A 12423-nucleotide genomic window follows, 5' to 3' on the forward strand; every position below is an offset into this window, starting at 1 on the left:
CATCTTACCTTTGATATTCCTCTATAAAATAGATTTTTTTCACTTGCAAATGGTAACTATGTCTTATATTGAAAGCTGATTCTCAGAGTACTGCCTCAAACAAAAATACAATAGAGTATGTCTAAACAATCCCAATTGAAAAGGCAAGATGTATGCCTCTTACAGTAAAAGATTACACAATTTACTTTCCTCTGCTTCTCTCTTACTTCTCTCTGCACAATACACTTGCACACGTCCAGTAACCTTTCAGCAGAGATCCGCTCCATTCCCACTAGGTCAGGTTCAGCCTGGTGGTGAGTCACTGTGCCCGCTGGCTCATGAATGTGCTGCACTGTCAGTTCTGCCTCCCCACTTACAGATGTCACCAGCTCCTGCAGCTCTTTTCAGACCTTTTGGCATGACTCTTCCATACGGCAGGAGCCCAGACAAAGAGCCCCCACTGCAGCTCACAGACTTCATTTACTGGGTAGGCAGAAAATGTTTGTGTGGAGCCAGTGATTCATCTTCAGTGCCATACGCACTGCCACATGCCTCATAACCACCAAGCAGGGGAGCAGATATTTTGGAAAGAACTTCATAAAGGTTCATCAATAATTAGAGCTTCTTAGAAGATGCTTTAAAGGCAAAGCCTTCAGTTACATAAAAGTGAATCAGATATTGATATCATGCTTTACTACTCTTCAATTATGCTTTTTAACTTTTCAGTACATGTTCTTATGATTTCATTTTAAGCAGGAAGGATTTTTTTTTCTAAATACATTGAATCAAAACTGTTCTTTCCATTTCATTATAGGTTATATTTAAAATCATATGGACATAAGTTATTGGGTTTTATAGGACCAAAATGAATGTTTCTAGGTTCTGGAAATCTCTACCCAATTAAATTCTTCCATGGAGAAGGCAGATGTGGCTTTGTATGAATACATATGTTTCTGCTTTCCCTGAAGTCCATTCTTTCATAACAAGATGAGTCAACTTAGGGAATAAACATTTGATTTTGTACCACAATTCATGAGATGCATCAACACTTTGATAGGTCATTTTTAATGTCTTCCTAGACATTAAAGTCTCCCATATGGCTCCAGGTGATAATTTAAAATGAGATCACAATGATATTTGAATGTCACATAATTGGCCTATCATCTCAAAAAGCATCTTAAAGTCTCTAACATGTCTTGACACCGTCATTCCAATATTCCAGAATTGTACAGATTTTTTTCTCATTATACTGAAGAACAGGGAAGTTAAGGGAGGCTATCACAAGTGAGAGACAATGACAGCCCCGACCATTTAGAGAGTACTTACCATGTGCTAGGCACTACCGTATGTGCTTCACATGAATTATCTAGTGGAATCCTACTAATACCCTGTGAAGCAGGTATCATTTTCCTCCCATTTTATAGATGAGGAAGCAGTGTCTTAATGAGGATGGGTAACCTGCCCCAAATCATATAGTTAGGAAGTGACTGAACCAGGATTCAAATCTTGGTCTGTGAAAATAAAGTTCTTGCTTTGTTAGAGCTCTTTAAGAGAAGTCCCTGTGGATTTATGTGACAAGAAAATGAGAAAGGGAATAAAATACAGATTTTGTGTTCAATTAAGATCATGTAATAATGCCATAAGGAAGGTCACATGGTCTCAGGGAAGATCTGTAATCAGCAAGAAATTTATCACCAGGTTCACATTACAGGAAAAAGAATACTATGATACACACACATTATTCCCCTCCCAGGGCTTCACTGTATAGTATCACAAGAATAAATAGTTTATTACTTCAGCATGATCTTTCAGGAAGCTTTGGGTGCACAGTCCAAGCCTACTTTCAACCCAGCACCAATATTTTTCCAATCTGATGTCCTATCTATACTATTTATTCAGTTCGAAACAGGAGAATAGCCAAGTGAGAACTTTTAATCAGAAGGTTTACATTATATCCTTTCGAGATAGGGTAGGGAGAAGGGCAAGAGAGAGCTTACACTGAGAAGGACAATTCAGTTACTTGCATAAGATCAGACAGGAAGTAAGTGGTAGCAAAGAGAGAACTTTGTTCTTCTTATACCCAATTTAGTATATATTAGACTAAACTGTCCTTTGCCTTTTGCAGAAATTAAGGCACAAAGAATTATTTAATATATGCTCACAATCAATAAGTGAATTAACCTATCCCAAATTCTAGGCAGACCATCAAAGTAATTATGTAACAAAAGTATTTCTGATGATAGTTCCCTAAAGTTAAAACGTTGTGCATATAAGTGACTGTACTATGTGGAAATAACCTATGGTCCTCAAGTAAGAGAAACAAACAAAATATAGGAAACCAGGGTTAAAAAGGAAGTGGCATGCAAAATTATCTCTGTGCATCCTGCAAAGGAGCACGTCAGCTTAACACGGAACCGACAGCTGCTGGAATACTCACCTGGCAGGATATGCTGAACTTTGGATCTATCAAGGGATATTTCAGGTCATGAGTCTGTTCATCCTGACTTACAGATGAGGAAACAGAACTTTATTTTGTTTATCTAACAGACAGCTCACATTATGTTTTAAGGCACTGTTCTCAATCCTTTACAATGATTCAATGATCTTTGCCTCGTAATAACCTTATGAGATAGGTATAATTATTTCCATGTTGCAGATGAAGAAACTAAGGTACAGAGAGATTTAAGTGACCTGCTCGAGGTCATACAACTGGTAAGTGGCTGAGCTGGGTTGCAAACCTAGAAAGTCTGGCTCTTAAGCCTGTCTTCTTGACCACCAGGTTATGGTATATTGTTTTTTGTTTTGTTTTGTTTTGTTGTAAGCCACATACAACAACTGCTGTGTTTTAAGATCTGGTCTTTTCATTTCTCTCCCACCCATGCCAAACAGCATCTTTATATGCATTGTGACCTCCAAATACCTCGCTTTCCCAAACCTCCTGATTCATGTCAACATTCTGTTAAACTCCATCTTTGACTCCATTATCTCCTTGTTCTCTTGGTACTGCTGATTTGCAGACCTTGCCTCATTCCCACTGCAAATCTGATCTTCTCTTTCTTAAGTTTCAGGCCACTCAGCAATGCTGGGGAGACTGTTGATTATGCCCGCTACCTTTGATCCTGGCCCTCAGAATCTTAGTCACAAGTCACCAGGAGAGCTAACCTTCTCCATTGTCCTCAACCCCTTGAGGCTACCTCACTGGCCTCTATGGGGGCACTTCCCAAACTGACACATTTAGCACCCAGCCTAAGAGTCACCTCTACACTGTAGTGCTAGTACCTCACTCACTGAGTTCCAGTCTCTCCCCACTTCTCGATTTATGCTAACAAGGAAGAATTCACCCTCTCAGCCATGCTCTGAACCTTGACTTTATCTTTGAGTTCTCTTTTCCCCTTTACCTCTTATATAATGGTTATATACCTCAATACTCCTTTTCAGCTGTTTCCTCTTTGTATTTTCTGCAGTACTTTGCAAATAGTATATGTGCAATATAAATGTACTGCATTTAATTCTGTTACCCAGGTTCTCTGAGCTAGTTAGCTATAATGTCCCAGTAAGGCCAAGGCCTCCAGACTAACTCCTAGTTTCAAATTCTAAATGGTGACCATCCTTATAAGCCCACCAATAATCCTGTACCCCCTCCCCCAAATCCTGTGGTTCTCATGATTTGCTCTCTCTTCTTTTTCCTCTCACACAACTCACTATGTTCCCCTTTTGATTATGTTTGTGCTCTCCACAGCTCAGTCCTTGCCTTTCTTCCTGTTCCTGCACATTCTATTTTGGCAATATTAATCACACCCTTATGTACATCCTCTTACATTCTTATCCTCTTTCCTGAGCTCCAGATCTGTATTTCCACTTGCTTAATTAATATCTCCAAATGGATGTACTACAGATGCCATAAACTCAGTATACAAAACTAACCTAATTAGCAACTCTACCTCTCCCAACATTCCAAACACAATTATGTTCCTTCCTGTCTGCCACCTCAATTATTTCATTAACATATTAAGAAACCGGGCACCTGCATGGCTCAGTTGGTTAAGCGACTGCCTTCGGCTCAGGTCATGATCCTGGAGTCCCGGGATCGAGTCCCACATTGGGCTCCCTGCTCAGCAGGGAGTCTGCTTCTCCCTCTGACCCTCTTCCCTCTCGTGCTATCTCTCATTCTCTCTCTCTCAAATAAATAAATAAAATCTTTAAAAAAAAAAACATATTAAGAAACCAAGACCTGCCGAATTCTGTTAAAGTACCATGTCTGAGGTCACCTAGCTGGTAAGTGACAAAGCTGGGGTATGAATTCTTCTCTTTTAATTCTAAAGTCTTCATCCTTAACCAATAGACTGTAACGTCTCCAGAGTATTCCATTTTTGTTTGAGACATCTTCATGAGGACAATCCATAAGTCCCTCAAATTTAGTATGTCTAAATCCAGTTAAATGTTCACCCTCCAAATACACTGCTCCTTCCATTCTCTTGTAGTTCAGTAAGTGATACACCATCTGCCACTTCATCCAAGCTAGGAGTTGAACATGACTCATTCCCTACCTCCATCAGGAGGCCCTCAGAAATCTCTTTTCCTTGTGCTAACCCTGCACCGCATCTGTCCAGGACCTCATCCTCTTGCACCTGGATTACTGCAGTTGCTTACAACTGCTCCATCTGTTTTCCTTTCATCTGACTCATTTTTCTAAAATCCACAGATGTATAATCATGTCACTTCCATGCTCTAATTAAGTGCCTCAGAGGCCAGATAGTATTAGGCTTATGGAAAGTTTGAAATAACACAGGAAAACACCTATGTTTAATCCTACAAAACAGGATGCAGAACTACCATACATTAGGCAATTGAAAAAAAAAATTTTTTTTTCAAATATCAGCTCAGAAAAACAAGTTGGAATGTTAAATACCAAAGCAGCTCTCTTTGGAAATATGGGTGATATTTGTATTTTCTGTGCTTTAATGCATTTTCTTGATTTTCTATGAGGATTATTAATTTTTATCACAATTTTAAAAATCCACTGTTTTCAGGGGAGAAAGACACAGGTTAGGCATACAAACCCACTGCCATTTGTCCTTAGCTTATATTTTCTTTTTAAACCTATCCTTCTACCCCTCACACAATTCTCTAGCCCTCTGGCCTCTTCTTATTGGGCCAGAAACGCCCACAAATATGGCATCTATTCACTTGTCTCTGACTAGATACAGCTGCTCCTCCCTACCTCACCCCATTCCCATCCATTCTCAACTACCCACAACCTCCCCATCACTTTGCTTCAAGTTAAATTCAACTGCTTCTCAGCAGTCTGCCCCTCAACCAGCCCTCCCCCAGGCACAGGTAATTCCTCATCTGTGTTTGCGAAGCACAGATCACACCACATAGCATGGGGATTTACTTATGTCTCCCTACTGGGTAGACGGAGGCTTTGTAGGCAATGGTGTGTCTTGTTCATTTGTTTCTAGCACCTAGCACAGTAAGCCCCACACACTGAATTTACAAATGGAACAGGTATTTTTTTCAGGTACAGGCTCTCTGAAGTTCATTTTTTCTCATTATACTTTTTTATACCTTTCCAATATACTAAATGGAGTCTCCACAAAATAAAGAACTTTCTAAATTCACCTATCAGTTCTAAGTGAATAAAGAAAAGCTATCCTTAAGACTTTTATGAACTATCCAATCCATATGGTTAGTGAGACAACTTTTCTGTTATTCAACACGTTGCTTTAAAACTCCTACAACTTCAGTGAGAACTTTCACTGTGATACTAGCAATAACAAAGACTGATTAGTGAAGCTGGATGATTCCATTGCTTCTGCTGTCTTTCACATTCCTGGAATGGAAGCTGAGTTGACAAGAGAAGAAATAGCTAAGGAGTAACTTACTATTTGTCTTCAAGTCTAACATGATCTCAACAGCTGTCCCCCTCTATTTTTCAAGAAGTAAAGGGAAAGAAATTTAAAGCCTCACAAAAAGGAACTTGTAGCCCATCATAAGGAAGAGAAAATCAAGGTTAGCATTATGTTTTAACTCTCAGAAAACTCTGATACCTCACATTACATCCTGCAAAATCAACAGTGTTAAGATTCACAATTAAGTGAAATTAAAGGGAAAAAAAGGAAAGTGAGTTAACCTGGATTACAGCATTGGTTTTCTATTTGCAGTACTTCTGAATTTGATTCTGTCATTCTCTTCCTTACGAGATTATTATCTTCTTAATTTTTGAGTATGTTCAAAGGTTATAAACTCTCAAGGCTTATGTTAAAACATAAGTAAAATGGTCATAAAAAGAAGGCACTAGAAAAAAATTTAAGTTTTTTTAAAAAAATGTTTCTACAAATCTCCAGGTTGTCAATTCTCTATCAGTTGTATTAAATTTCTATCTTCATCAATTCCTCACTTTATAATTTCTTTCATTTTTGGTGAAATGAAGGATTAATTTAAAAGGTGTCTGTAATATTCTTGATAAAACTGCTATTATTAGATTTATTATGTTGCCAATAGCAGATTCGTAATTTCTATCAACTTTAGTCTTAGAAACCATACATCTGCATTGTTTATATTTGGCTTACAATATGAAATACAGAGGAAGGAAACACTAATAAGTCTAGGGAATATCTACAAATAAAACCTGTTAAAGTATACCTTGGATATTAAAAGGCTCATGAAAACTATAAAAAGAAGTGTTTATTATATGGCATAATCAATGAATGCACTCCACATTAATGCATTTCTAATGAAGCTTACCCACTGAAGCACACAAATCTGAGAAAAAAAATAACCATTTTTAAATGAAATTCATACTAAAATGTCCTGACCCATTTACCTGAGTCTTTTAATATAGTTAAGCTATTTATGATAACCCAAATTTGTCATGCCAAACAGGATTATAATACTGTTACCCCTGATGCCCTCATGTATGCAGACACATGTGACAGTTTCCTGCACCCTGTCTCTTAGGGGTTTTAAGATTTCCTTCTAATGACATCTCCTCCTTAGTAGACTTCAGACTTTTAATCTCTTGTAATACATAATTAACCTTAATTTAAAGATACTGATAACACCTTATGGGTAAGAGCTAAAGTGTCACAAAGTGCTCACAATTTTCCTTTAGGTCAGAGGTTTAAAAAAAAAAACAACACAAAACTATCTGCTTATTTTGAGGTGCCTGGTTATATTCTAGATCCCAGATGCTGCAAAAAGTTTAAATATTGGAAAAGCGTAGCTTTGCTAAAGTATGTAAGGACAAGAGTTTCAATGAGGTAGGTATTATCTTTCATGTAGTAAAAGTAACAATATTCTGCATTCACCACTGAAGCGATTCTTGATCACAATACATCAGGTATCAGTAAATCAGTACATCAGTTTATGTATAAACTGAGACGATTTTCAAGTCAGTTCTCATTATTAACAATGACTGTTCAAGATCTATTTTAATGTGCATCTGCTTTTCTGAACAATCTCTGTGAGTCTACTCTGCTCCTACTCCATCCTCCAATCCCTCCTTCTCCCATTCTTGGCAGGCATTTAAGAAATAACCATTACATTTAATACCTGTTTAAACTTAGCTAAGACTATTGTGATGTAAGTCTCTGCATTGAATTATATAAAGAGTGAAGTAATTTTTTTCAGTTGTTTGCATAGTGAAACCCAGATATTCCTTTGTATCTTAAGAGGTTCGACACATTAGACAGTTCAAGAGGTAGCTGACAACATGGGCTATGCTAACAAAGGAAGATACCCATAAACAACAGCAAAAAATTATTATTACATTACCACTGAAAAGGGCTTTATGATCACACCCAGTTAATACCCTTTAACTAAAAGCACAAATAATTTAATTGATTTGTTTAAGGTCATACCACTAGTTAGTGGACAAGCCAGAAGCAGCACCAAAACGTCCTGGTTCCAATGGTTCTACTACATACTACTAACTTATTTTTAACATTTCATTTTTCGTTTTTAGCTGTGACAAAATATATATAACATAAAATTTACCATCTTAACGTTACTAACATTTATGTTTGCATATTTGAACAAAGGCAATGTAACAGTCACCAACCAGAGCAACAAAGGAGAGCATATCACTGTGTAGAAATTAAATCCTAATCCTCGCTTTTATTTATTTTTTAAAAAAGATTTATTTATTATTTATTTATTTGACGGAGAAGGGGGAGACAGCACATAAACAGGGGGAGTTGCAGGGAGAGGGAGAGGAAGAGACGCAGGTTCCCCGCTGAGCAGGGAGCCAAATTTGGGGCTCAATCCCAGGACCCTGGGACTGTGACCTGAGCCGAAGGCAGAGCTTAATGGATTGAGCTACCCAGGTACCCCCCTAATATTCCCTTTTAGATGAAAGACACATGTGGTGTCTTTGTATCAATAGCTCTGTAGAGAAAATTGCATTTTTGTTCCTAGATTCAGCATGTGCCATCCGCTACTTATATTTCGTATAGGAGAAAGGCCAGCTGTAGTACTTCATTGCACTAGCTTAATAAGAAAGCCCCTATTTAAGTCTCTCCCAAACCAAACACCACTCATCTATGAGAATGTACAGATAATAATACAGAACAGGAAAAAAAAAGTACTACCCAGCAACCACAGGCATTACCAATGAAAATATTAATAAGAATAGCTCTTACTGTTTTATAAATACTTGCTGGTGGCATCATCCCAACTATTAAAGCACAAATGTACGAGTCTTGAGCTTCTTGATTCTAACCTCTTCTGTTCATCATGGTTCAAGCACAGCGGCACTAAAATCTACCACTACCATCAAGATGTAGTGAAGAGATTCACTTTGCAATGTCCTGTCTCTTTAATGTTTCAGATAACGTTACCAAGTATGACTCACTTTTCTTCCACCCACTCTCATTTAAACTTTCTCTGCCTGATAGTCAGTATTTAAAATTTATTCACTAACTGGAAGAAAATAAATCCCTGGCTTTTTGTTTATTTGGGACCTTTTTCAGGGTTAGTAAAAATTGTACCATAACGTGGGTTTCATTTTGGTTAAAGTTGTCAGACATCAATCACTTTTTACTCTGATTTTAGTATTAGTCCTTTTGAATTTCTCCCTATGTTAATGCCACTTAAGTCACGGCACCATAAAAAAATCCTAAATAAATTTAGAACTTGGATTTGTCATTTACAGATTTTCCTATAATTGCCAAATTTTCAATTCTCAACTCTCCTACACAGATTGTTATTTATAATTGAAAAGAGAAACTGAGCACTGGGAACTTTTTTTTTTTTTTTGGTCCTCAGAGACATAAACAACTTTCTCTTCCAGGGAACTGTATAATGATGCTGATATTGCACCTTTGATCTGAGAAATTCCAGGTACTTTGTAAAAGCTGTATTTATTAATTCTTCCAAAACACCATATTGAGAGGAATAAAGAATATAAATGCAGTGGTCTTGTTCCTAGAATTGTATCAAAGCTTCTCTGTCGCCCAGGTAAATTATGAACATATCTCACCAGCAAATCAGCTCCTTGTAAGCTGAGATTTTGCACCCGGGCAGATATGCCATTGAAGCAGTTTCACTGAACTGCTGCCCTCTTTAGAAACAATCTGAACTTCTAGTTTGCCACAGCCTCCCCTCTCTCCAGGACATTACTCATGGATGCTGTATTTGTGGATACTTCCTGCATTTACACACTTAAGTTTGTGATTTTTTTGCATGAGGGACACAATACTGGCCTGTGAGTCAGGGCACCAAGGGTCCAGGCTATTATTACTTTTTTTAAGATTTTATTTATTTATTTGACAGAGAGAGACACAGCGAGAGAGGGAACACAAGCAGGGGGAATGGGAGAGGGAGAAGCAGGCTTCTTGCCGAGCAGGGAGCCCGATGCGGGGCTTGATCCCAGGACCCTGGGATCATGACCCGAGCCGAAGGCAGACGCTTAAAGCCTGAGCCACCCAGGCACCCCCCAGGCTATTATTGTGACCTGAAAAATCACTTCAGCTTTCTGGAACTGTCTCTACTTCTATAAATGAACTGCTTAAGTAAGATGATCTTTAAAGAGGCTTCTAAATCCAAGATGAAGTAGATTGTTTTAAAACTATACTAATTAGAAATTAAAAAAAAAATAATCAGAAGCCTGGAAAGAGTTACGGTTACAATCTGTTGAATAATTTGTGAATACTTTCGTATTTATGTCCTTAAATGAAACATCTGCTGGTGCAAGTTACTCTTCCAGGTCTAGACTAGAAATGTGTGAAAAGCAAAAATTATACAATTTCCTCTTGCTTAGGTCATAAATATTAGGGATGTAGCCCTAATATCTAGAGCAACAAAGAACATTTTCTTCCTAAGTAAAAAAAAAACAAGCTTGTGGTTTTCCTATATTAAAGTCTTCAGAATGTTCTGACTCTTGAAATCATAATAGAAAGATCAACAGAAACTACACCAGAAAAAGTGAAATATTTCCTCATAGAGTAGGGGAAACATCCATTAGCAGCTAAAGTTTAAAAATTGCTTAACTGGCGGTGTGGGTGATCTGACTCATTCATTTCATGGGTGCTATTAAGTAGAGTTTTTAAAAACAGTGGAACAGTTGGTGCTTCTTCCTACTTATGAGCCAGTCTCATGCTTTACCTTCATCTCATGGTGCTGGTCCAGCTGGTCCAGTTCCAGAGGGCTTTCTCCATCTTCCCGCTCTTGTACCTTGGCTTCTGTGTCCGCCCTTTCTTCTTCTAGGGGGAGCACCTGGCTGACCCTGGCAGTCCTGCAGCTACTGTCAGAAACATTTCCATCATAGTCCTTTGCTGTGGGGGATGCAGGGCCTGTGGTCGCTTCCTCCCCTCCTTCTCCGTTCACTAAGTTCACAGCATGCAAGGGTTCAGAGGTTTCTGGAGTTTCTGGGCTACGAGTGGCCACTTTATCCTCCTCACATTCCATCTGGTTTGGTGCTGCCATCACACCATTAGCCACACCAGTCTGTACACCCTGAGTTGGATCTGCGTCATTTTCCGGCTTCGGTGGTGGGTGTGAGGAGAGGAGTTTTTGCTGAGGGGTGGTTGTCAGTCCATGCCTTCCTGGGGTTCTAGGAACATTCAGGTTCACACCAGAGTCTTTCTTCAAATCACTGTAATTTGATAATGTGCTAAAAGATAAAATACAAAAGAAGTATGTAAACACTGGCATGGAAAAGTTCTAGAAGACAGACCAGCTTATTCCAATTGAAAGGAGATATTTCATAAAGACTTTTCCTCTGATGGTTTTAGAAACATGGATTGGAATAGTTGGGCATAGCTCTCAGTCTCTTGGGATGTTACACACACTTAAGTAAACATTTAAGTAAAGATGGTAAGACTGAGCATTTGCTATAGGGTCTGGAACATTTCCTTGCGCTGTGTGTCAATATTGCTCATCAGTAAGGACTGAGATGTGAGAACTATTTAGAGCGAAAGCCATCTTTTCCCAAGATTTTTACTTTTATACATTTTAAAAACAAGTATCGTCAGATCCCAATTTATGAACAGGTTAGAAATCAAAGGTTATTTCTGTTTAGAGAGCAAAATACATTCTCAGAAACGTTGTTACCCCCTGCGGCCGTAACCTAACCAACCTCTCTGCTCCCAGCCCCCATCCTCTCAAATCCAGTCTCTCCAGGTCGACCACAGAAGTCGAACTCTCGGAGGGCACCCTGTACACTTAGAAGGTAAATCTGGCATCCTGCCCCCGACCTAGGAGTCTGTACACACGAGCCCCTACTTTGTCCTCACTCACTGTCTCTTGGCACTCCTGTCTCCCTACTGTTCCCACACCCCCAACCAGCCAATGCATGCATCTAAGGGTCTCTGCAGCTGCCGTTCTCTCTGCCCAGGACAACCTTCCCCAAGACATCGGTGTGGCTGACTCCTTCCCATCATTCAGGATTCTGCTCAGATGTCACCTCAAAGAGGCTTTCTTGGATTATTCTATGTATTACAAGTGCACTCTACCATGAACTACACATCTTGTTTTAGTTTTCCTTAAAGCCCTTATTACTTGATATTATATATAACCCAATAGAACCTAACTGCCAATATATTACAACGTCCCTATATAAATATTTGCATAACATTTTAATCTAGGATTCCGGGGAGGAAAAACAGAAATCTCTGGGCTGCAGTCTTGGAGAGATTCCTATGACCTAATAAGGAGACAAAACGAATACAGACTAATACTCTGGGAGGGTGCAGACCGTGCCTATCTTGTTCTCTGCTTTCTTCCCACTTCGTAGCACAGTGCTGAGCATATGGAAAGTGCTCAGGGATCAATAAAGAGTAACCGTAACTGTAATGGTGATCATGAGAGTCACTCAATAACAGCAGCTAGCATTTATTAAGTGATGGAAAATACATGGTATTCTTTACATTATTTGTTTCAACTTCATAATCATTCTAAAACAGGACCCCAAAATAGAGAAATTGAAGCTTAGAAACTTGCATA

At 38.7% G+C, this 12423-nt stretch overlaps 1 protein-coding gene across 8 annotated transcripts in view; it reads right to left on the bottom strand.

Annotated features, from left to right (window-relative positions):
* FGD4 (FYVE, RhoGEF and PH domain containing 4) overlaps positions 1-12423 on the bottom strand; it is a 208144-nt gene that overhangs the window by 40514 nt on the left and 155207 nt on the right. For all 8 annotated transcript variants that reach the window (XM_073877727.1, XM_025879512.2, XM_025879509.2 and 5 more), the window contains one exon: positions 10585-11092. In XM_073877727.1, the coding sequence (XP_073733828.1) occupies positions 10585-11092 (508 nt within the window). The remainder of the gene's footprint in view (positions 1-10584; positions 11093-12423) is intronic.

This window comes from Callorhinus ursinus, unplaced genomic scaffold, assembly GCF_003265705.2.
Source record: "Callorhinus ursinus isolate GAN/ISIS: 27379988/994484 unplaced genomic scaffold, GSC_fseal_2.0 scaffold27, whole genome shotgun sequence".
NCBI lineage: Eukaryota > Metazoa > Chordata > Mammalia > Carnivora > Otariidae > Callorhinus > Callorhinus ursinus.